Here is a 25,723-nt window from a genome sequence, read left to right on the forward strand (position 1 = left end):
ATAGAGTCAAAGATGGGGCGACTTCATCTCACGTACTTTGGACATGTTATCAGGAAAGACCTGTCCCTAGAGAAGAACATCATGCTCCTTAAAGTGGAGGGGCAGCAGTAAGAGAGGTAGGCCCTCAAGGACATGAATTGACACAGTGGCTGCAACAATGGGCTCAAACACAAGAACAATTGGAGCATCGTACAGGACTGAGCAGTGTTTTCTTCTGTTGTATCTAGCCTCACTATGATTCAGAACTGAGTCAATGGCACCTGAAAATCTCAGGACTGAAGAAGCCCTAGTCTTGTAGTGGGTTTCTAATAGGGCTGCTAGCTAATATCATTGTCAGAAGTTCAAATTCATCAGCTGGTCGATGGGAGTAAGATGAGGTTTTCTACTCCCCTAAAGATTTGCAGTCTCCAAAACCCCACAGGGTCACTGAGTCAGAATCTACTCTATGGCAGCGAGAGGTTTGTTTTTAAATCTTTCATTCCAGGACTGGTTGGTGCAAATGTGCATGGCTGCTAACTAAGAGGTTGGAGATTCCCAACTACTCAGAGACTCCTCAAGAGGATGTGCTGGTGATCTATTTCCAAAAAAATCAGTCCTGAAAACTTTATGAAGCAAGGCTCCACTCTGGTACACCTGGGGTCTCCTTAAGCCAGAACTGACTCAACACCCATCTTGTTTGGTTTGGGAGAGGAAAATGTTAACAAGATGTTTACTGACAGCATCCAAAATGTACTAACAATAATCAAAATTGAGCACAGGAGACAGTCTTTTGAGAGAGGATAGCATTTCTTTGAATTAGGCTTTGAAAGCAGTGTGTCCTATCATTACATCTATTGCAAATGGTCATCACTTTCCGTGCTCCCTGGCACAAATACCAGGATCAGGCCCTGGGTCTATATAGTTAATCTATCCTTGCTAGATAGTTAATCCGGGTGTTCAGAGTTGGGGTTCTCTCCTAGCTGAGAGGTGCTGCCACTGTCCCTTTCTCTCCCTCTTCAGTCATTCCCCAGCCTTTGTCCTCCCTGGTGAGGCAGGTCCCAGTGCCTCAAGCAGGTCAAGGTTGGAGGCAGGATCATGCTCCCCTAGTCCCAAGGGAATCTCAGTTGCTTTTGATGCACCCCACTTTTTCCACAAGCAAGGGCAGAGTACCTCTGTGTTTCAGGGCTAACCAGGGTCTCACAACTGCTGGTTCTTTGTATTCTCTCACCACTCCACCTCCCACTCCCCCAAACTCCTCCATTCCTTTCAGCTCCCCACTCTTCAACTCTCATTTCTCTCTTGCTCCTCCCGCTCTTTTCTTTTCCTTTATTCTCTCCGCCTTGCCCTCCACTCCTCCTTCCTGTCTTTTCTGTAGCTTTCTCACTCCTTCTTCCCCTGTATTAACAACACCACCCCCCACCACCCACACCACCCACGCCACCCACGCCTTGGATGCACTTTCTTTCTCCCCGCCCTTCAGTTCTTTGCTCCCGAGCTGGACGTGCTTTCTCACTCCTCCCACTCCAACTGACTCTTCCCCCAGGCCACCCCGCCTTGGACGCACTTTCTCCCCGCACTTAAGCTCTTTGCTCCCAGAGCCAGGCGTGCTGGTTGCGCTTTCTCACTCCTCCCACTCCAACTGACTCCTCCTCCTTCTCCTCCAGAGCCAGCCACGCTTCCTTGCTGGGCTTCCCTCCGCCCCCTAGCTCCTCCCCTGGCTCCTCCCCCATCCTGACGCGCCTTCCTCCAACTCCACCTCCAGATTTAGCTCTTTCCCGCTCCTCCCTGGATCCAGTACCTCCTCAGGTCCAGTCGCTGAGCCTGCCCGCCTGCGTCACCGCCGCCCGGCCCGGCTCGCTCCGCAGCTCCACCATGCCCAACGTCGTGCTCTTCAGCGGCTCCTCGCACCAGGAGCTGTCCCAGCGCGTGGCCGACCGGCTGGGCCTGGAGCTGGGCAAGGTGGTCACCAAGAAGTTCAGCAACCAGGAGACCAGGTGGGCCCGCAGGCAGTGGCCGCCGGCTACGCCACCCTCGCCCGCCGCGCTCCCTCTGCCGGTCAGGGCCCCGACCCGGAACACCCCGGTCCGGAAGGGCGCCGAGAAGGGCGCGTGCCCAGGGGGTCCCGGGGCGGGCGGGCACCCGCGCTCCCTGCCTGCCGAGCGCTGAGCGGCTGCCGCCCCGCACCTGGGCGCCCTCCGGCTGCTGCGTCCCGGGACCCGCGCCGGGGGAGCGTCCGGGTGACGTTCTGCGAGCGGGGGTGGGAGGCTCGGGCGGGTGGGAGCCTGTGCTGGCGCCCAGCTCCCGCATGAGAACTCCGGGGCACACGTGTGGCTTCCCCTGGGCGCCTCGCTGGGGGTTGTCTGCCTTGAAGCTTGTGGGTCTGTAGCTTCTTGGTGGCTCTGGGCCTCCGCTGTGGGAAACGAGACCCCTGGTGGCTCAGCTGCTCACCTGAGGGCTGGCTGTTGGCACTGCCCACCTAGGGGTGCTGGGGAGGAAAGGCCTGGCGGAGACGTGTCCGGCGGGTATCCTGAGCGCTGCTGGAGAGTGGCCGCCCAGTAGTCGTTGCTGTTCACCTTGGCGGTTTCCATGGTTCGCAGGGAGCGCTCCGTCAGCAAGTTGGACCAAATTGCCTAGACACTGTTTTCCCCTCAGTTGCTGCGCACTGCGGAGGCCTGGCCATCTGCTGTCAAGATGACAATTCTCCATCACCTGGGGTTGCTATGAGTCGGAATCCCCTTAAAAGCATCTACCAGCAGCCCGGTGCTCCGTTGCCAGGACCTGGGTCAAGTGTCATGTGTATTCTTCTCAAGTGGTCGCCTCGCCACCTCCGTGGTTGCCAGGGGGCCCATTAGGCTGAGTCAGCACTTTTCTCTGACCAGTTTCCAATCGGTCTCCCCTTTCCCCTTTCCCGGCCTGCACCACAGCCATCGGTCATTCTCCCTTTGGTAAACACCCAGGTCCGTGAACCTTTCCAATGCGTGGTTCTAGAACAATTCGATGAGCATCCCTAAGCCAGAGCCAATTCTACCCCTACTTCCCACCTTTACAAAACGTACCACAGTACATGAAGGCTGTGCGCTGTGGTTCTGAGGCCGCTTTTCGGGCTTTGGGAACGCTGACGACTTCTTCGAGCTGGCTTACAGTTAGAAGGAGTGGAGGAACCTGGGTGAGGTAGATGATCTTAATGTTGGTGCGGACAGTCACCTTTGTAGGTCCTGGAGGATGACAGAGAGCGCTTGAAAAGGAGTTGGCCTTGAACTTGGCAGTGGTTTCTCAATACTACTCAAGTTTCCATAGCTCTGAGAACAGGCACTGCAAGAGAGCAATGAAGAATACCGAATCAGTGGCTGTGGTGTCAAGTCTTGCTCATGCCAACCCCGTGAGTAGAACAGCACCAGGTAGCTCTGCACTCCATAGGGCTTTCCGGGCCATGACCTCTTGGAAGCAGGATCTCGAGACCTTTCCTTGGAGACCACTCTGGGTGGGTTCTTCTTGGAGTGCCTACCTGTTAGCAGGAACAGGAGAGGGGGACAATCACTTTTATCCAGGAAGAAGTGCAGGAAGTTAAAGGGAAATTTCTGGATGAAGGGGGTTGGGAAAGCAAGTGGGCTGCCTTTCCGTGTTCTCTCATGGTAGCACAAGCCTTTGAGAAAGGGCCTGGCTAATCTGGATCAGAAGTTCATTGCTAAGTCAATGTTGGATTTCTGTGCACTGCTAGGTGACATTCACTCAGACAGTGAAGTATAGATGTTTTAAGTGTAAAGATGTTTGTTTTAAGGCTAAAGCAGGGTCACATTTCTTTGGTTTTCAGTATATCCCAAGTACCCAATGCCGTCTGTTTGGATGTGACCCTAATTTTAAAAACACAGAACAAAACAACCCTTTGCTGTCAATTCCAATTCATCGAGCCCTGACAGAACACAGTGAACTGCCCCATAGGATCTCCCGAATGCCTTGTCTTTCTCCCATGGAACAGTTGGTGGACTTGAGCTGCTGACCTTTGGGTTAACAGCTGAGCGTTTAACTACTGTGCCACTAGGGCTCCTCAGACCCTTTCCATCCACAGCTACAAGTGTGAGCATGCAGGAACCCAGCGAAATGCTAGGTCTATTTTAATGACCCCATAGGGCCTTAACGGAGATTTGTTTTGAAATCTCTGGCTTTCCCTAACTGTTGATGAAACAATTAAATTGACTGAAAGTGCCTCAGCCTAATCCTTAGGAAAGGAAGAGAAATGAACCTTTCATTTATAGTCAATTTAGCTGTAAGGTGATGTGTCTTCCAGATAATCACCATACTGCAAAATTAGACCCCCAAAATGGGACTTGTAGGAAAATGTCCATGGCCTTTGGGGTGGTTCTGACCCAGCAAAAAACAAGGAGCCTTCGTTTGACGTGGTAGCCTATGGTTAAATGCTCAGCTGCCAATCATAAGGTTTGAACACACTAACTGTGGGAGAAAGGGGCAGCAGTTGGCTTCCATAAAGACTACAGCACTAGGTGTGTTGGTAGGTGAACGAATGCTTACCTCTGGGGAGCCTGTGGCAAAGGGAGAAGACCCTTTAGTGAACACTTGTTCTAGGGACACTCACCCTAGAATTCTGAGGATTAACTATTCATTTTTTAATTCTATATTTAAATAGAGCAAATGTGACTTCACTGAAGCTGTGAAGAAGAGGTTGACCATTTGTTTGATGACAAAAAAAAAAAAAAGACAAGCCAGTGGCCATTGAATGATTTCAGGGGCCACTTGGGAATGCTTTGGGCTACATGGATCAGGGTAGAACTGTATTCCATAGGGTTTTCATGACTGCCCATGTGGAAGGAGATTTCCAGGGTTTTTTTACAGAGACACCCAGAGTGGTTTAGAACCTCCAACCTTGTGGTTGGTAACTGTTTACACCACCCAGGGACTCGTGCGAGTTTGCTAATTAGTGCCAAATAGTGGCTTAAGGAAATAATGCCTTATTTCCTCCCATTACAGGCATTCCAGAGGTAAGTGGTAACACCACAATATTAGTGGCAGAGCCTATGGGACTCTTTCGACCTTTCCTTCAGAGTTGCCCAATGGCTGCCATAGGTCTGGGTGTCGAGTCTGTTGAAACAGGTCCAAAAGGTCACACAGAATCCAGGAAAAGGAATGGGAATAGCAATACTAGGAGGGTAGGGGGAAGGTGGGGAGGAAAGAGGGAACCGATCACAACGATCAACACATAACCATGCCTGCTCCCAGGGGATGAACAACAGAACCTGTGGGGGAAGGGAGCTAGAAGTCGGTATAAGATATGAAAATAATAATGTATAATTTATCAAGGGGCCAAGAGAGTAGGGGAAGGGAGAGGGGGGAGAGGAGCTGATACCAAGGACTGAATCAAAAGTAAATGTCTAGAAAATAATGATGGCAACATATGTACAAATGTGCTTGATACAATTGATGTATTGATTGCTACAAGAGCTTTAAGAGCCCTGAATAAACTGTATTTTTTGTTTGTTTGTTTTTGTTTTTCAAGGAGACAGAATGTTAGGATTGTGTCTTCTGGAGTTGTATGGTGATAACAGTCCTGGGAGATTGAGACGTCTGCCTCTCTGAAGACCTCAAAAAGTTCATGGAAAAATTCCACTATCTCTTCTATTCTATTTTCCTTTGAACTTTTTGAACACCCCCACCCAATAGATCAGGGCCTAGGACTCTATCATATGACCCCTTGTTGCGAAGCACGCTATAATTTCATATTCTTTAGGTTTTAATGTCTCTGTACTAGATGCCATAGGAGCCCTGGTGGTGTAGTGGTTACACACTGGGCTGTGATCCATGCAGTCGGCAGTTTGAATCCACCAGTAGTAGCTCCTCTGGAGAAAGACTTGGCTTTCTACTCCTCTAAACAGTTACAGTCTTATAAACCCAGAGTGAGTCTTTGCCAGTCAGCATGGACTTGATGGCAGTGAGTTTGGTTTGATTTTTGGTTTGGTACTAGATGTGGGCAAGGAAGAAGGGGTGTGTGTGTATGTGTATTAGGTGACCTGACTTCCAAGACTGACCATTTGAATTCATGTGTCCTAGTTTCCTTAGCAACATAGAAGCATATTTTCATAAATATTGTTGAGTCTAATCAGGCCTTACAGCTAGTTGGTTAATTGAACTAGTCAGTTAAGACACTCAGTGTCATCAAGTCGATTCCAACTCATAATGGCCCTATAAGACAGAATAGAACTCCCCCTGTGGGTTTCCAAGGCTAGCTCTTTATGGGAGTAGAAAGCCTCATCTTTTTCCCGTGGAGCAGCTAGTGGTTTCGAAGTACTGAACTTGCAGTTAGCAGCACAACAGGTAACCACTACTGCCTGAGGGCTCCCTATTTAAGAAAAGGGATCATAAAAAAGGGATCGTAAACTTCAATATTGCCCGCAGAATATTTAATATGCATTTTCTATTTTAAGATATATTTATAGAAATGAAAATATGAAATATTTATGCGTATGGCCCAGAAATATCCACTATACTTTGCTGTCCACCCTTCCTTGTTGAGTAGATGTTCTACCCATAGCCCGGATGAGCAAGGCAGCACTTAATCCACAGGACTCCAGCTTCGTGGGGAAAAATCAACATTGCCTGAAGTACTTTCACTTAAAATGTTAAGCTATGCTAACATATAGGTTTACATTTAGGGCCAAAGACCCTATTGATATTGGTGACCACTGTTATTCAGAACCCCTATATAGCTTGCACAACCCACGGGGAAATTTAGGAGTTAAAAGTTAATTAACTTTTAGAAAAGTAAATAAAGATGAAGTGGAGTGGGAGAGCTTTAGAGGTTCAGTTTAATAACACAATTGCCATCTAAGTGTCTCCGAAAGAAGAGCAGGTGGCGAAGAAATCACGAAAGAAATAGCTCAAGAAAATTTCCCCAGCCTGAAGGATGTTTCCATACAAAGCACTAAGTGTGCCCAGCACAACTGGCAAAAATAGACCCCAAAACAAGCAAGTCATCCTTTTAGATGGGCAAGTTTCAAGAAATGTAGCTCCTCTTTACTCTTTCCCACCAAGCTCCTAGAGGGTGCCGATCAGCAAAGCAAGGAAGTACACACTTATGAGAGGGAATACAGAAAATGGCAAATCCTGTGCAGAGATGGGTGAAGGGCACCCAGGTGGCAGCGGTGCCCAAGCTCTGGGTGAGACATCTGCAGGGCATTACGATGGATGTTGTGCTGGAGCCCAGTGAAATCTTGAAGAGCTTCGAGAGCCTTAGCCATGGTTAAGACTGCTTGAGTTGGGAGGACCTCAGTGGTGAAAAGGCAAAGGTTGGCGGTTTGAGAGTCCCCCCTGAAGTACGTTGGACTATATCCTGCATCTGGGGGCTGGTCGTGAAAATCACCCAAACTATGGGTGATGGAGATCTCAGGGTACAAATATGTCTTTCATCTGAGGGGGTCTGACTTGTCTTTGTTGCTGTCAAACCGTGTGGTCTGGGTTTTCTGGTGCAGCGTGGAGATTGGAGAGAGCGTGAGAGGAGAGGATGTCTACATCATCCAGAGTGGCTGCGGGGAAATCAACGACAACCTTATGGAGCTGCTCATCATGATCAATGCCTGCAAAATCGCCTCCTCATCCAGCGTGACAGCCGTGATCCCGTGCTTCCCGTACGCCCGTCAAGATAAAAAGGACAAGGTAGGAGTGATGTGTCCTGGTCTAAGACCCTACACTGCGTTCCTCTCATAGGTGGTTTCTCTCGTCTTCGTGGAATAAATAGTCCTTTTCTAAGATTTGTCTCTGAGCCAGCCATCGTGTCGATCATGCTGGGAGAAGTAGAAAACAGATAAAGCATATTTCTTGCAGGAACTAAAATGCCATGATTCTCCTTGTGATGGCAAGATAGATGTCTGTCTTTGTGGTAATGGATACCTGAACCCACACCTGTGCTAAAGTTGCAGAAACACCCAGACCAGTGAGCACAAATCAAACTGTTGCAGTTGGCATAAAATCGGTAGATTGATCTTGATGTCAAGATCCAAGTTGTGAGCATACACTAGAGTTTGCCAACTGTTACCATTGTGGGGAACTGGCTAAAGGGTAAAGTTCTTCAAACTGCATGTAAATCTGCATTCATCTTAAAAGAAAACAAAATTAGGAATAAGAGGGAAAATGGAGTGTGTGGCTAATGGCTTCCACGAACAATTTCCTCCTTTGCCATAAGGCCAGAGGAACTGGGTAGAGCATAGCTGGCCATTAGTGGATATTCTGATCAAAGATTCTACAGAAGAATCTTCATCAGGGCCAGGGGGCAGGGGGGGGTGGAATGCCAAACCGACTTTTAACCCCTCACGACTCGAGACTTTCTGGAACCATGGAGGGTCGCTGACCCCCTGAAATTATTGCCCTGAGTTACGCTTTAAACAGTAAACCCAAAGTCGTCCCTGATGTGTCCTTAAAACCCAGCTGTAGGTTTGTTCAAAATGCCTTTCTTGGGAATTTTACTCTGTTAAGAACTATCTATATGGGATCAAAGTAGAATTAAAGAGGAAATGGAAAAAGGAGAAGAAAAACAAAGAAAGAGAAATAAAAGAACACATAGAAACAAGGGGGGAAAGGTGTGGCTTGAGTGCGGAAGTGAAGTTCTGGAGCTATGACAGAGTGAACGTGGGCGGATCTGGGTGCTCAGGTGCGTGCTTGTGGGAGAATGGAGAAAGAAAACAGCTACCTGCTTTGGGTAGCTGTGCTTGGATCGGAGGAGGTGTTGGCCCATGTCCACCTTGGAATTGAACATAGCCACCGAGGGATGGGGCCATATGGAAGGGGGATGCAAAGGGGTGGGGGTGGGGACTCCACGGTTTATATGGGGGTGTCTAAATCCTTAGGCACTGTTGGCATGTGCACCTGTCCACCACACAGCAGGTGTAGGTGTGTGTGTGGGGGTCAGGGAGCCGCTGGTTTGATCCCTCCTCCTCAGAGGGCTCATTTTATGCCCAGCAGGATGGCACAACAGGCAGCCCTATTTGCAGTTACTACAGGTGAATCCCATCAGTATTTTGCCCCGAACATCTTGCCAGGCCCATGCAGACAAAGGTCATTTGGTGGGAGTTAGCGACTTTGGATAGAGTAGCCACCTTAAATAATTTACTGTCCCTGCAGTGTCCATGAGGGACTTTGTTCAGTCCTAGGGTGTGTGATTTCTATGAAGTTCTGCACCCAGGTACCCAGGTTGTTGTCTACAGGGTAACTAGCAAGTTCCAGAAAGTGTGTGTGGTTTGTAAGGTCCGTCATATATTCTCTCTCTCTCCCCCTCACTCTCACTCTTTCACACACACTAAGGTCCATCAAATTCTCTCTCTCTCTCTCTCTCTCTCTCTCTCTCTCTCTCTCTCTCTCTCTCTCTCACACACACACACACAACAGCAGCGAGTTAAGCACAGTTTTATTGAAGCATAGGATCACTTCAAAAGACATAAAGTGCCTAACCCCACCTCCTCCACCACCCCAGCGAGTTGAGAAAGGATGCAGCTGTGTAGAGGAACACTTGTAGTTTTTATATGGCATTTGCAAAGGGGAGAGCTGCCGCTTTGCAGATGGCTAAGTAACTTTCTAATCAGTTGTTCTGTTTGTCCTTGGGTCTCATACATCTTTTCTTTCAAATTTATCATCTGGGCTGCCTTTCTGGATCAGTGTGTTTCAGAATGTTTCAGGATTATCTCCAAGTACAGTCCTCTGTCCAGATATTCACTAGCGCTTGGCTTCAAGGTTAAGGTGTTGACCAAGCAAGTTCTCACAGTCCTTTGACCATAACTTGTTCGCATGGGGTTCTTTGTTCATTCCATTAGGCTGGGCAGAAGCCCCTGTTCTGTCCCTCACAGTTTCTTCTGGAATGTTCTCCCTGTCTTTCCCAGCTCATCTTAAAAGTGATTTCCTCAGAGGAATCTAGTAAACATCCTATTCCAACTTTATGTCCTTCCTGCTGTGGTCTCCCTCAAAAACCAAACTCCCTACCTGGTGACTCCTAGCAGTGTTTCTCTCTCAGGACCTGTTTGTTTGTTTTGTTTTTTTACTTCACACCTGTCTCACTTTGAGCAATACAGATCATACTCTTACACATAATATATTCAAGTTATTCCAGCCATTGTTTGGTTTTTGTTTTTTAATGAAGGATCCTCAAAGTTTGACAGCCTTTGGCAGGGAAGCCTGTGATTACTTGGAAAGGACCTGTATTCGTAGAGCTTTGCTCATATAAAATTTGGTTTGTTCTCAACTAACTATAAATAGTGTCCCAGTAGGATACGGCCAACATATATTTGCTGGGTAACAATGCGTGGGTATTATCTCTTTATCACTGTAATATGTGGTTTTCTTGTGGTGGGCTGTCAAGTCTGCGCCGAATCAAGTTATTAGGCACAGTGAGTCATCAAGTCGATTCTGACTTAGAGCAACCCTGTGTACAACAGAATGCAACACTGCCCGGTCCTGCGCCAGCCTCACAATTGTTATGTTAGCACCCATTGTTGCAGCCACTGCGCCGGTCCATCTCCTTGAGGCCCTTCCTCTCTTTTGCTGCCCTTCCACTTTATCAAGCATGATGTTCTTTTGCAAGGACTGGGCTTCCCTGATAGCATGTCCAAAGTCTGTGAGATGAAACCTGGCCTCTCTTGCTTCTTCTTCTTCTTTTTTTAAATCATTTGATTGGGGTCTCTTACAACTCTTGTTACAGCCATACATCAATTGTATCCGACACATAAGAACGTATATTCCATCGTTCCTTTCTAGACATTTCCTTTCCATTGAGCCCTTGGGATCAGCTCCTCATACCCCATCCCTACCACGCTTGCTTCTAAGGAGCATTCTGGCTATTCTGCTTCTACAACTCATAGCTCTTCTCCAGGGCAGAGTAGAACTGCCCTATAGAATTTCCTAGGGGTCAGCTGAACAGAAGTTGACCTTTTGTTTATTCTTTGACAGAGAAGCTGGTGGGTGCGAACCACCAGCTTTTCCATTAGCAGCTGCATGCTTAACCATTGTGACATTGGGACCCCTGGATAACATAACACTTGAAGTTTCTTTATTATTTTCATTGATTTTTTTGCCCTGTGTTTTATCTTTCTCATGTGCTTCTTAGAGCAGTCTCACAATGTCGATTTTTTTTTTTCTTCTTCTCTTCGCCTATCCATACCTTTGCCTATCCATATTAGAGCCGTGCTCCAATTTCTGCAAAACTTGTGGCCAACATGCTCTCGGTTGCTGGGGCAGATCACATCATCACCATGGACCTGCATGCCTCCCAGATACAGGTAACCCACTGACCAGTGAGGGGAGTTCTCTTTGTTGCTTACAGCCAGGGGCTTAACGAGTGTGCTTAAAGGTTGCGAGTGATTCCCAACCTTCCTCATGCGTGGCCCTTTAGTAAAGTTCCTCATGTGATGGTGACCCCCAACCATAACATTATTTTCGTTGCTACTTCATCACTGTCACTTTGCTACTGCTATGAATTGGCCGACCCCTGTGAAAGAGTCGTTTGAACTCCAAAGGGATCGGCAACCCCTAGTTTGAGAACCGCTGGCTTAAAACCTGACTCTGTTAATATTTTGAGAGGACGCGACTTGGGTTTGGAACCCTTAAGTGTTCTTGTCTTTTCTGAATTTTGAAAGTACTTATTTGTGTCACCCCTCCCCCCACCTTAGTGCCCTATGACTGCAGTAATGTGAACATCACGCGTGAGACTTGAAAGGACGGGGATTTGTTTTCTCACATTTCTGGTGGCTAAAAGTCCAAACTGTGGATTTTGTCTGTGCTGCTTTCTTTTGGGGGCCTCACTGCCACCAAAATGCCACCTTGCTGTTCCTTGGCTAGTTGGTTATAGATGCATCTGCCTCTGCTGTCACCTGGTGTCCTTCCTCTGTGCACGTCTCTGTAGTTGTTTCCTCTTAGGATCAGAGACCCTACTCAGAAGGCACTAAGTGTAGGACCGACCCTGCTCACCTCGAGTGGCTTTGTTAACATAGCAGGGTGCAGTCCGAGGACAGAGATTGGGATTTCAACCTGGGATTTGGGGAGAGACACTGTTCAATCCATTATCCCCCTCCACCTTCCCCTCTCAAAAAAAATATCTTAGCAAAGCAGGAATGTTTGACCCATGTATGTCAGAGTAGAACAGTGTCCCGGGGTTTTTAGCACCTGGCTTTTCGGAACCGGACTGGCAGGCCTTTCTAAGGGGACTTGAACCTGCAGCCAGGCACACTGCCTATTGTCCCATGGAAGGGCTGTTCGGGATTAGTTCCATGGAAGGCCGTCTTGGTCTCTGGGAAATGAGAATGGCAGGCATCTGCAAAATCCAAACAAAGAAACAAAAACCCTCCATGCAAAGCCAGCTTTCGTCCCACAGAAATGCAGTCACTGTTAAGAAAACCTAAACCACCCCAAAGATAATGACTGGCGTGGATGATCCTCTGCACCTGGAACATGTCTGTAACCCAGTGCAGTGCAACTTGAGGCAGCCTCTGACTAAGCAGGAGACCTGTCTCTCGCACAGGGCTTCTTCAACATCCCCGTGGATAACCTGTACGCTGAGCCTGTGGTCCTGCAGTGGATCAAGGAGAACATCGCCGACTGGAAGGACTGCATCATCGTCTCCCCGGATGCAGGTGGCGCCAAAAGGTAACAGCTGCTGCGTGTGCAGGGCTGGGTCCTGCCTTGGAGATCAAGGGCCTTCTCCCTACTGGGAGTCCTAGGGATGCAGTGGTTAAGCACGTGGCTGCTCACTGAAAGTTTGAGCCCACCAGGCACTGTGAGAAAGAAAGATGTGGCCGTCTGCTTCGGTAAAGGCTAACAGACTCGAAAGCCCAAGGGGGCAATGTTTTTGTCCTATTGGGTTTCTAGCAGTCAGCATGGACTATTCAGCAGTGGGGTGTGTTTCTTGTGGGGTTTCCCTCCCTGATATGGACCAAACCCAAACCCACTACCATCGAGTCAGTTCTGACTTCTAGTGACCCTACACAGGGTTTCCGAGGCTCTTAAATCTTCCCAGGCCAGACAGCCGGCATCAGCTTTCTCCTGAAGAGAGACTTGGGGTTTCACCCTCTGACCTTGTGGTTAGCAGTCCACCCCTTACCTAAGAGCACCCCCAGCATGATTTAAATGGTCTCAGGTGTTGTTGGGTCCTTCCAACTCTTAGCAACCTCCATAGAGTTTCTGAGACTCTACTCTTAACAGGCGCAGTTCACCAGGCCTTTCTCGGGTGGAACATGTGGTGGGGTGCGGGGCGAGGCAGGGTTGAGCTGCTAGCCATTTCGTTCAGAGCTTAGCGCGTAACCACTGGGCCATCGGGGCTCCTTGTGCTATAAGTCCTTGGTCTAATTGACATCCACCTGCTGCCCAGTCGATTCTGGCTCCACAGCACTCTCTAGTTTTCTGCTGGCTTTCTCTAATTCACTGCACTGGCTGCACCCAACTCCCGGACAATGCTCATGATGATGGGGTTTCTGATGGAAGTTACTAGCATATAGTTCTGATGAGAAATACTCAGGAGAGGAGAGTGGTTCAGCCAGGACATGTCACAAAGTTCTTTGGGGCTGCTACTGAATGGCATGCCACTCCGCTGTAAGCCTCAATCCCAGGGCACTCCACTTGAGTTCATACGGTGAGCAAGCCCAGCTCCTCAAAATGAAATGACCAGGCGCACCCACTCCCCGCACCTGGCTTCCTGCCCAAGCATTCCTCATGACTTGCTCTGTGGGCTGGGAAGTCCACTACTCCGTCTCATGCTCTGGATCCTGGTTCTGCTGCAGCTGCTGCTGCTGCTGTTGCTCCTCCACCATTCACCTGGTATCAGTGCCATGTCGGTGGCTCAAGGAGGTTCACTGCGTGGGGATCTAGGAGACCAGAGAACACACGCCACTCTTTCTCTTGCTAGTAGTGAGATGCCACCCCCTGCTTCTGAGATTGCTCAACTAATACCCAGCAGGATGGCAGCCACAATGGATCCTGGTACAGCAAACACTCACACTGGAAGCCCCCACCTGCTCTTACCCAGACCCATTAGGGAAAGGTCATGTCATGAGAATCACAAAGACTGTGGCTGCCAGAGCCCCGTTCAATAATTCATCACCCTGAAGCTCCTGCAGGCCTTATTTTGCAAATGAGCAGACTATTGCTTCTTCTCCAGTACAGAAATGTGCCTCAGTCAGGAAAGAGACACTGTTCTGTTTCCATCCAGCAAAGAAGAGAGTTGTTTGTCTGGGCTTTTTATTTATTTATTTTGCACGGTTCATCCCTACTGTAACAGTGATGAGCCTGAGGACACAAGCCTTTAATTTCATGGAGGCAGTGGGTGGCTATCAGATCAAGGAAGTGGGCTGGTGGCTCAGATTCTAATACTCATGGTAAAACTGAAAAACCAAACCCTGCTGTAGAGTCTATTCTGACTCAGTGACCCTAGCAGACAGGATAGAACTACCCCCACCGCCCTAGCAGACAGGATAGAACTACCCCCACCGGGTTTCTGAGACTAAACCTTTATGGGAGCTGGCTGCTTCATCTCTCTTCCAGGGTGGTTGCAAGCCGCCCACCTAGTTTAGCAATCCAACGCTTGCAATGCTGTTGTCCCTAGGGCTCTCCTGGAGGGCTCTGTATAAAGATGGCAGGGATGAATGCAACACTTACACCTTTTGTCGGCCCAGGGCCACAATCAGGAAGCGAGCCTGGGCCTGTGAACGGGGGAGCGAAAGCCCTTCTGAGGAGAAGTGCAAACCCAGAGCCAGCTGATTGGCCATGGGAGTTGCCTGTGCTGAGAAAGCCCACAGTGGGCTCGGCCAGCTCTCGGAGCACAGCTTCTATGGGGTGCTCTCAATCCAACATTAGGAAACAAGGGCCTGGAACTGTGGAGCCATCAACCAAAATGTAAAGCAAGCTCACAAAGCGACAGGGGGCAGAAGTACAGGACCCTGTTGGGGTGCACAGAGGCTTGGGCTGGCTGCATCCTCCACCAGGGCCCTGGGGGTTCAGGCTCTGGGAGGAGGTCAATGAGAGCATGCTGATCGAACCCACAGCAGCCAGCAGCTACCATTGGGGGTCTCTAAGGGACCACATAGACCTTTGCAGCTGCTTCTTGAAAAGAAGAAAGGGGCAGAAAGAAGCTTTGGTGGCCTGGAAAGATCCCACCCAGCGGCCTTGGAAGCGATGCCAGAAGTGTCAGGCGCTCCGAGGCTGCGCTCTCTGCCGCTTGCCTCGGGGTGGACTCCAACCTTTCCTTTAGCAGCTATGCGTGTTAACCTTTGGCATCGCCCAAGGGCGCTGTGACTTGTAGCAAAAGAATGCCAGTAAAAGGGAACACTCCCCCGCCCCCCCGCCCCCCCCACCAGAGCCTGCCAGAAAGCAAGGCAGCTTGGGAGGGTCAGCTGGATAAGGATGGTGGGTAACTGGCAAGCTTTGGGACATCTTTTCAAGGTCCCTTGTCTGAGGACCAGGAGCCAAGTTTGATCATAGCTTCCTCCCAGCAAGACTCCCGCTCCGAGAAGAACCTTCTGCTTGCAGCTTGTGTAACAAGCCTGCCCTGGTTCCCAGGCCCGAGGGGGGCAGTGGGCTGCAGCTGCACAGGGGCCCTGTCAGCAGCAGGAAGTGGCATTGGCAGGAAGGGGATACTGACAGATAAAGGCAGAAGTAGGCACTTGGCCTGAAAAGCCCCCAGATAGGAAGCAGCAGTGCTGTGTGATGCTCACAAATTCCACCCAGTCACAAGAGTGTCCTCTGATGAAGAAAGCAAGGGCTGTGGAAAGTGTTCTGGCAATTTCTACCAAGTCATGCTGTGGGGTGGGACCCTTGCTTCAGCACATCTGGGTCCAGCTTTGAGTGGACAAGTGGGTCAGGGGGCAGTAGCCTAAGATAGAACTTTGAAAAGCAACAGCTGCATTGCGAGCCGACCTGCCAATCATACACTTCGCATCCTTCCAAGTGTGCCGGTTAGTATTTTCTCAAATACTAACAGATTTCTGCAGCCATTCTATCACTTCTAAAAGAAAAAGAAATCCCATCGCCATCAGTACTTAACTCCCTAGTCCCCAGCTCCACAGACCTGCTCGCTCTCGCTCGCTCTGGTCAATTTGCTTATTTTTTATCAGAAAAAAAATTATTCAGAAAACTAATAATCTAGAAGAATAAGTGCCACCAAGTTGCATGGCTTTGTCTTTCCCTAACCCGACTGAATTTGTCACATAGGCTCTCAAGATATCAAGCATGCACTTGGTAAAAATTCAAGCCGTGCACAGCCATTTCTTCGTGTAGGTGCCTCAGTTCTTGGCAGAGACGGGCTACTCCAGTCGATTCAGGGGCTTTACACATGGTCAGCTGCCCTCAAGTCAGCTCCAACTTGTGGTGACCATAGATCGATATGAGAGAGTGTCAAGTGTGTGTGTGTGTGGGGGGGGGAAGTGCCTTCAGCAAGGTCTTCAAGGTGGAATCACAGGTGTGTCCATCCTGTTTGGACCCCTGATTGTAGCTCTGCCACCACTTGCTTGCTCTTCGCTCCTGTAGACGCGTGCGGCGGGGCACATTTCTAGAAATGGAACTAATTGCCAGGCCGAAGACCATCAGCTGTTGTCTTTTGTGTGCACAGTGCCCACATTTGGTCTTTCACAGACCACCTAACTGTTGACATTATTATCAGACACGTTTCCTATGCACATCCACTCAGTGCCATATGGCATCTTTGCACGTTAATGGCCATTGCTGTGGGGAAGGTTAAGTGCCCTTTGCCTGAGTGGTTTGTTCAGATTTCTGTGGCCACTGATGAATCCTTTAGGCAGAGGTCTCCTGAGATCTATTCTGAGAAGCGCGGCCTGGCCAGGAAGCCAGGCTTTCTTTGTGTGGCAAACACTTCCCCAAGGTTTGCCTTTCTTCCACTTTGGGTGTGTGGAGGTTTTTTCCCCCTCTAAGTTGGAATTTTAGTTATGTACATAAATTGCCACACCAGGGCAAGAAGTCCTAAGTCTGACACATGATCTTCAGGTTTCCAGATGAATCCACTACAATATGGCACCACCCAAGATCAAGATAAGTGCAGCTGAGTTGGTCCTGGGAAAGAAAACCCATTTGCTCTGGTCAATACTGACTTCTCTCCAGTTTTCTATTGCCAACTGACCGACAGCATGGCATTTCCACTGTTTAACTGTTGAGAATGGTCAGAGCAAGGCATACTCTATTTGCTTCTGGTTGGGTTCTTCACACGTCCTGGCTTTTAGAAGTTTCCCAGGACGGTATCCTTGCCACTCAAACCCCAGGCATAGGCCAAGCTGATGACTTGTGGACAATAGATCCTAACGAGACCTCATTCACTACCATTGAGTGTGTTCCAAAGCAGAGCGATCCTGTAGCGCAGAGTCAAACGCCCCTGTGGGTTTCTGAGGCTGTGAATCTTTATGGGAGCAGATAGAGCATCATCTCTCCCTTGCGGGCTCATTAGGACAACAAATCCCATGAAAGCAGGTGCATATACCAACTCCTTTGTTTGCGAACCTCTTGACAACAAGAGTCCAACATGGCCTGCCAAATGACCACCAGCACCAAGTCTTGACAAATCCAGGAGGTGCATTTGGGCATTGTTCCTAGTTGCTTGCTCCCCACTGAGCAGTTTGCATCTTTGACTTTGAGTCGAAGGCCTTTTCTTGACACTAACTGTGTATAACATAGGAGAGTGCCGGCTCTGGGAGATATTCTTCAAGTTGGGACCCTGGATTCACATACATAAAGGTGGACCTTCTGCCACTGAGTAGAGGGATAGAATTTTGGCAGAAGTTTGATTGGGTGAGGCCTTCTTTGGTGATGCATTCACTTGGAAAGGGAATGGATTGGGGCTGGCGGGCTGCTCTCACCGTTTCACAATTACCTTGAGTGCGCTGGCAGCTCCAGCTTGGTGGAGTCACCGTGGGCCTGGGCCCAGCCTACTTTTCCATGTGTAGTTTGGTGACATTGATGACATTTTTCAAGTTATGTAACTATTTTCTTTCTTTTCCAAGTTGTTCCTCTACTGTGAATATACACTCAAGACTCCCTGAATGTTCTTATCTAATCTTCCCGTTACTGTTGTCACTTTGATCCTATGTAGATAGTCTTAAAGGAGCATATGCTCAAGGCAGAGCTTTTGGATTAGTTACACTAAACTTGAGTTGGGTTTTCCAAAGGCTTCCGGAAATATGTTTGGTTTCGGGTCTAAAGATTATCTTAGGGCAATAGCTTCTGGGCTTCAGCCACCTTGCCTGGCTCCAAAAAGTCTGAGGTCCATGAGAACCTGAAATGCTGCTCTTCATGTGTCGGGTGTTGTTGATTCAGAGTCCTCTGCACTGAGGTTGTTCAATACGTGCTATCTTTTGGAAGGGTCTATATTTTCTGTCATCGCAAATGTATTTCGAAATCATCATAAGGAAAGGCAAACCCCAATGGAGATCCCCTCATAGAGGCGTTTAGGAGAGGAGATGGGTTAATTAGGGTGCGAGGTAGTACCGATGAAGAACACAGCTTTCCCCCAGAACCGGGATGCTTCCTCCCCACAACTACCATGATCCGAATTCTACCTTGCAGGACTGGATAGGGCAGAGGCTGTACACTGGTACATATGAGGGCTGGAGGTACAGGGAATCCAGGGTGGATGATACCTTCAGGACCAAGGGTGTGAGGGGCGATGCTGGGAGAGTGGAGGGTGAGTGAGTTGGAAAGGGGGAACTGATTACAAGGATCCACATGTGACCTCTTCCCTGGGAGAGGGACGGCAGAGAAGGGGGGAAGGGAGACTCCGGATAGGGCAAGATATGACAAAACAACGATGTATAAATTACCAAGGGCACATGAGGGAGGGGGGAGAGGGGAGGTAGGGGAAAAAAAAGAGGACCTGATGCAAGGGGCTTAAGTGGAGAGCAAATGCCTTGAGAATGATTGGGGCAGGGAATGTATGGATGTGCTTTATACAATTGATGTATGTATATGTATGGATGGTGATAAGAGTTGTATGGGTCCCTAATAAAATGTAAAAGAAGAAAAGAGAAAAAAATGATTAGGGCAGGGACTGTACAGATGTGCTTTATACAATTGATGTATGTGTATGTATGAACTGTGATAAGAATTGTATGAGCCCCTAATAAATTGTTAAAATTTTTAAAAAAAAAAGGAAAGGCCAACCCTCGACTCTCTGACTCCGACTCCGGGTGACCCCGAGTGTGCCCAGGGAGACTGTGCTCCTTACTTTTCAGAACTGGACCCTCACGTCCTTGTTCAAACCTGTGGGGGAACTCACACCTCCCAAACTTTTTTGAGAGAGAGGGAAAGAGCGCATTCGTTAGTTGCTGACCTCATCCAGGGACTCATTTTTGGAATGAGACGTGAAATAAGAATGCACCCTACCCCCAATTGGTCCAGAAGTATTAAATCATCTATCTTTACTGATGACTCTGAAACACCACCGTTTATTATGCACTGTTAAACCAACCCCCCAAACCCGCCGCCTTCCAGTTGATTCAGCCTCACACTGACCTTGTAGGGCAGAGAGAACTACCTCACCCAGTTTCTGAGGTGGAGATCTTTATGAAAGCTGACTGCCACATCTTTCTCCCGCAGAACAACGGGGTGGGTCTTCGCTGCTAATGCTCAACCCCGTACCACCAGGACTTCTGTTATAAACTGTTCACACTGTGACTCACTGCCCTGGGGCCAATTCTGACTCAGAGTGACCCTGTAGGACAGAGTAGATCTGATTGCCCCTGTGGGTTTCTGAGGCTGTCAATATTGATGGGAGCAGAAAACCTCATCTTCCTCCCATTATGTACACTGTTAGGTGCCATCAAACCAATTCCAACTCATAGTGGCCCTAAGTGACAGAGTTGAACTGCCCCACCGGGGTTGCTAGGCTATCAGCTTTACAGGAGCAGATTGCCAGGTCTTGCCTCCATGCAACTGCTGGGTGAATTTGGACCATCAATCTTTCCATCAGTAGTCGAATGTTTAAAAAAAAAAGTCCAAATCAGCGACCTAGACTCAATAGACTGATTGTTTCCAACAGAGCAACACTAGCCAATGTCCTCCCTCCCCTTGCCAGGAAAGAAAGTCATTTTAGGAGTGGACCTTTGGGGTTTTTTGCCACTCCCCTTCTGTCCTTGAAGGTTTCTGCTTCACATCCTGGAATGAATGGTTCTCCATGAACAGTGCCCCCAAACGACCATGCAAAACAACCATGCTTGTAATTGCAAATATTCCCAGTTGATGTTGCTGGTGGTTTACTTCCTGCACAAATCACATTTCACTCAAGGAAATGAATTCGCATGGATTGTTTCAAAAAAGGCAAAGGCTGTGTTGCAAAACCTGATGTGGCCACTAGAGAGCGCACAGACTTTACTGCCTGCCACTTGCTGTTCCTACATTCTCAACCTCTAGACTCCTGCCACCACTTCCAGCTCAATGATGCTTTATAACACCTTTCTTTGCTGGCTTAACCCCTCCCCACCCAAAGGCATTCTGGGTCAGAGGAACTATCCTCATGGTTGATCCTGGATCCTTTGGTTCCAATAGAGCAATGCCTGCTTTCACAGGTGTATGTATTACAATCCATGTTTTAACCAAGGACTTTTGTCTCTGGTGCCAGGCCACAAATCAAAGAGACAGTATTTCTTAAGTAACTTTCTTAACATTGTGTCTTTCAGTTTTGTGACGTAGCCACACACACTCACAAATTACACATTGATTTCTTAGCTGGTGTTTCTGGGATCAAGGTGCCCTGGTATCTAGCTGCCACAAGTTCAAGGTCACATCACTAGTGCCCTTCCATCGTGGATCACTTAGCACGTGCCCTTGACCAGGCCTGCCTTCCCAAGAGAACTTGTATAAGAATTAATATCAAACTAGTACCAAGGAGATTGAACACACCCCTAAATCCACCTCTTGCAAGATGATCATCTGTATCAGCCATCCCCTTCCCAACCACCCCTAATATATTTCTTCACGTCTCTGGGTTCTGGAATCGCTGCAGTGCCCCACAGAACTCAAGAAAGTTCAGAGAAATGCCTCACATAGTGGTTTTTGCTGTTCAGTCCAAAATTAGTTTAGATGGATAAGCCAGATGCTGGGGCCAGACATTGAGCTCCCCTCCTGGCTCTTGCCAGTGGTGAGCTCACACACCCCTGCTTCTCAGTGACCTCATTTGAAACACAGCAGGATGGCATTATGGGGAATCCTGTTCACTATCTTTTTCACAGGCAAAACCTATCAGTATCTTCCCCACCTTCTTGCCAAACCCCACAGAGGGAAAGACTGTTTGGTAGGACTTACATAGTGAAATTGTGTTTCACTCAAATGTAATCACCTGTCTAAACCCCTGGATATGGTATCTTATTTATTCACACGGGACCTGGGCCTCGGGTGAAATGTTTCTGGGAGGCATTGGCCTCCTGCTAATCTTAAGCAGCCAGGCATTCCCAGGCCACTCCTGAAGCAGTTTTCTTTCTCCTCTCAGCTGTAGCATATAATTACTTGCATCCATTGTAACTGATAGTAATTAAGATAACTATTAAATAAAGAATGTCATCTGATTTATACCCTCTACTAAGGTCAGAACCTAATTCTGTTTGTTACCAGATAATGGACCACAAAATAGGACCACAGCCACAGGTATATGAAATCCAGAGTTAGTCACCTAGGGATCATGGCTGGAAGGGGGCCGTATAAGTCTAGCTCATTGGGTCAGGGGTAGGGTACCACACCCTCAGATCCCATGGAAAGCCGAAGTTTTTGGACTGGCCCCATTGACGGCATCCGTTTGGGTCTTTGTGCAGGGTGACATCGATCGCTGACCGTCTGAATGTGGAGTTCGCTTTGATCCACAAAGAGAGGAAGAAGGCAAATGAGGTGGATCGCATGGTTCTGGTGGGTGACGTGAAGGATCGAGTGGCCATCCTGGTGGATGACATGGCTGACACCTGTGGCACAATATGCCACGCAGCTGACAAGTATGTGGGGCACCCTGGGACCACAAACAAAGCAGGGCAGGGCACCCCCTTAAGGGGTAGCACAAGGTCAGTTTTGAAAAATCGGGCCTGTTTTTCTTATCCAACTCAGATTGCTTGACCGAGGAATGTTCTAGACCAAAGGAGAGGTGGGGCTTCATTATATTTCTCATTATTTTCATAGTAAGGAAGACACTTTGGTGGTCGCATTCCCATGCTTAGAATTGAATTGCAGAGCTTTAGGAACGTTCAGAAAATGCCTTCTCCCTAACGCTAGGCCCACAGGGAAAAGCCATCCTGTGGGTTTTGGGGTCTTTACAGCATTGTTTTGTTCTGCCAGGAAGCGTGGGCTGCGCTAGCGCACACAACTGCTGGCACTGGGGCCCGCCCATATTGAGAGGTGCCAGAAGTGTGAAAAACAGGCCAGGTGTCCAAGACCTAGTACCATGAAACCAAGAATGGAAATTAACCGCATTAGTCACTTTTTTCCTGTTGATTACATGTTAAAATGATGATGCTTTTACTTGATTTTTGGACCAATCCGATAATTCTCCATTGGGGTTGCTGTTCCCCCTGTTCCCCAAGAGGGTAGCTGCCAATGTGTGGAGACATTGTTGGTTGTCAGCTCTTGGGTGGAGAGTGCTGTAGGCACAGGTCAGACACCGCCCCCGTCCTCCCACCCTGCCCCCTAGCAGAGAAGGACCTGGTCCCAAATGTCAAAAGTGCTGAATGGATTTAATGGCCGAGTGGCGTTTGCTTTCACACTTTCTACATGAAGCACACCTTTTTCCTTCCCCTCCTCAAGAGTTTCAGGACTCTTCATCAACGCGGACCTCATTGTTTCTCTGTTATTTTACAGACTGCTCTCAGCTGGAGCTACCAAAGTCTACGCGATCCTGACCCACGGCATCTTCTCAGGGCCAGCCATTTCCAGAATCAACAATGCTGCCTTTGAGGCTGTGGTCGTCACAAACACAATCCCGCAAGAAGAAAAGATGAAACACTGCCCCAAGATTCAGGTAGTACCTATACTGGTGGGGGTGGGGGTGGGGGCGGGGCAGTGGGAGGCGTGTCAAGCAGAGTGGCCTTTTCCTTGGGCAACTGCTTGGTCAGACTCTAAGTCCTCTGAGCTCCTGGACCAAAGCCAAGGCCTTCGAAAGTCCATATCTGCTTTTTGGAAATGCCGAAGGAATACAATTACAATACAAGGCCAGTAAGAAGCAGGCTGTGCTGAGGGTCTTCTGAGCTTTGCCTCTTCTTGGTCGCCCCTTGACTTCATGGCCAAAGGCCACCATGAAATCAAAACCAAACTCTGCCGTCGATTAAATTCTGATATAAGGCAACCCTTACAGGGCAGGGTAGACCTGCTTCTGTGGAGTCCCAAGACTGTAACTCTTTAAGTCAGAGGATGGAAAGCCCTGCCTTTCTTTCCTCGGGCACCTGGTGGTTTGGGCCCGCTGGCCTTGAGATTAGCAGCCCAAAGTGCAGCCACTACGTCACCAGGCCTCCTTTTCCCCTGACCACCAAAGAAATGGAGCCATCCCTTTCCGTCCATGGTGGCAAGTCATTTCATCGCCTTCCTTCCCATCAGTAGATTTGGATGATGGTGGTCTGCCATGTGAGTCCTAGACAATTAGAGAGAACCCATTTGTGTGGCACAAGGAGGCACATTTGAAAATGGTCAGAATAGTCACCACCTTGTAGTTTCATGCCTGGTTGGGGCTAAAAAAGTTATATTGGAACGTGGCTACCCTATTCATTTATAATATTGTCTATGATCTCTCTTGGGCCACTCTTCAGACTTGAGTGCCTTGTGACAGAGCCCATCTGGTCTGCCAAGCCAGAGACTTTTCACAGAACACGGAGTTTCCTGGGCCCAGGTTAGATAGTCGCAGACTTGTGCTTGCACAGAGTAAGCATAACATTTTCTGAAAGAAAGGAAAACCTTCCATATAGTGCTAGAGTACAATTTGACTTAAAAGCAAACACCTCCAGAAAAGAATGTATCTGATTAAGCTGACCCTGAAACACCTTTAAGTACAAACATGCCTCAGAAATCATGCAAGTTGCCTGCAGGCCACTGCAGTAAATTGAGTTGCTCAACTTTGTGAGCTGCCTGGTGCATATAAAAGCTGGGTTGACACATTTATACTAGCCTGTAGTCTATGAAATGAGGACCCCTGGTAGTGTAGTGGTTACAAGTAGAGTTGCTAACTGCAAGTTCAGGAGTTCAAAACCACCAGTCACTCTGCCAGAGAAAGACGAGACTTGCCACTCCTGTAAAGAGTTACAGTCTTAGAAACCCACAGAGGCAGTTCTACCCCACCATATAGGGACTCTGTGAGTTGGAATCATTTTGATGGCAATGAGTTTGTTTTTCTGATTTGGTGGTATATAAAAGGAGCCCTGGTGGCATTGAGGGTTACACCTTGGGCTGCCAGCCACCAGGTCAGCAGTTTGAAACTACCAGCGGTTCTGAAGGAGAAAAATGAGGCTTTATTTTCCCATAAAGAGTTATAGCCTCGGAAACCCACAGGAATGGTCCTACTCTGTCCTACAGAGTGGCTGTGATTTGGAGTCAACTCTACAGCATCAGATATTTTTTTAAAAATTACTAGTATATGAAGTATGCAATAGCATGAGGAAGATTTTTGGAATGTTATGAAAATGACCAAAATGGGACCTAGAGCTATGGAGGGAGCATGTGACTCTGGGCTTGAAGCAGGGTTGCCACAAATCTTCAGATCGTAAAAATCTCAATGAAGCCATCTGCAGTAAAATGAAGTCTGCTTGGACCTGGCTTCTGGGATCCATTCAAGTGTAGTTTGTCAGATTGTAATCGGAAGACAGACCCAAAAGCTGTTTGTCCCTTCAAAAAACTGTGTGTGTGTGTGTGTGTGTGTGTGGTGGAGGCGGGGATTGAAAACAGTGTCGCTCGTGTACTAAGTACTTTGTCTCCAAGTGCTCCAGCTCATCAGTTCTGAAATAAATAGAACCGTGCATGATACCTCACGTCTGTGTTCCCTTTCCTGTGTGTTCCCACTGGCGTTTAGGTGATCGACATTTCCATGATATTGGCGGAGGCGATCCGAAGAACGCATAATGGTGAATCGGTGTCTTACCTATTCAGCCATGTTCCCCTGTAACTCCGCAGTGTGATGTGGCCAAGAAGTCTGCTGATGTTTTGCTATGTTTTTTAAGCTTTAGGATTAACCATGATAAGATAATGAATAGTGGAAACATCAGGGCCGAAGTTATTTGACTTAGAAGTGAGAGAAGTATTTGTGTCATTGCGACTTCCTTTACCTTTGCTCTTTCAGTCCTTCAAGGCCACGACATAATTGCCTGATTGATGTATTTCCGGGGTTGCCAGTGGAGACTTCCGAAGAAAAGCTCTTGTGTAGATATAGAATTTATAATGAATGCCTATGGATGTTTGGGTAAAACCCTATGTAGAAAACTTGTTAGTTCGGAGTGAACATTAAAAAGTTTTATAATACTATATGTTTCCATTTTATTTTATTTTATTTTTAGTCACCAGTGTTGAGATAAACCGCCTTGGGTCTTATGCTTCGTTTGAGCCAAATTTTATTTAGCTTAGGATGGCCGTTTTCCATAGGTGTCAGGCACGTTGGAGACCATGGAGTTTACATTTTTTGTTTTGTTTTTAATACCACATTGTAACTCTTTCTGACCTGGATTTCTGTGTCCTGAAATGCTTAAATTACAGTGACAGTAGATCTGATTTTGAAACTGTTTTGAGACCTAGTCCTTGAGTGTACCCTCCTTGTTGG

The 25,723-nt window shown here is 48.1% G+C and overlaps 1 protein-coding gene across 2 annotated transcripts; it reads left to right on the forward strand.

The window, feature by feature from the left end:
• The first annotated feature begins 1,739 nt into the window (after positions 1 to 1,739).
• PRPS2 (phosphoribosyl pyrophosphate synthetase 2) lies at positions 1,740 to 25,431 on the forward strand. Of its 2 annotated transcripts, XM_075539188.1 has the most exons (7): positions 1,742 to 1,973; positions 7,458 to 7,641; positions 11,148 to 11,246; positions 12,485 to 12,609; positions 21,759 to 21,932; positions 22,789 to 22,948; positions 24,983 to 25,431. In XM_075539188.1, the coding sequence occupies exons 1-7, from the start codon at positions 1,852 to 1,854 to the stop codon at positions 25,073 to 25,075; spliced, it is 957 nt and encodes a 318-aa protein (XP_075395303.1). In that variant the 5' UTR covers positions 1,742 to 1,851; the 3' UTR covers positions 25,076 to 25,431. The 2 variants fall into 2 exon arrangements, with proteins under 2 accessions (XP_075395304.1, XP_075395303.1); XM_075539189.1 differs by lacking the exon at positions 11,148 to 11,246 and having other exon boundaries at positions 1,740 to 1,973.
• Positions 25,432 to 25,723: the final 292 nt, after the last annotated feature.

This window comes from Tenrec ecaudatus, chromosome X (genome assembly GCF_050624435.1).
Source record: "Tenrec ecaudatus isolate mTenEca1 chromosome X, mTenEca1.hap1, whole genome shotgun sequence".
Lineage (NCBI taxonomy): Eukaryota > Metazoa > Chordata > Mammalia > Afrosoricida > Tenrecidae > Tenrec > Tenrec ecaudatus.

Excerpts from the sequence above, each read along its gene's own strand:
- PRPS2 (XM_075539188.1), top strand. The coding sequence starts at position 1,852 with ATGCCCAACGTCGTGCTCTTCAGCGGCTCCTCGCACCAGGAGCTGTCC. Across the intron at positions 11,247-12,484 it reads TGCATGCCTCCCAGATACAG|GGCTTCTTCAACATCCCCGT; the intron begins GTAACCCACTGA and ends TCTCTCGCACAG. Across the intron at positions 22,949-24,982 it reads AACACTGCCCCAAGATTCAG|GTGATCGACATTTCCATGAT; the intron begins GTAGTACCTATA and ends ACTGGCGTTTAG.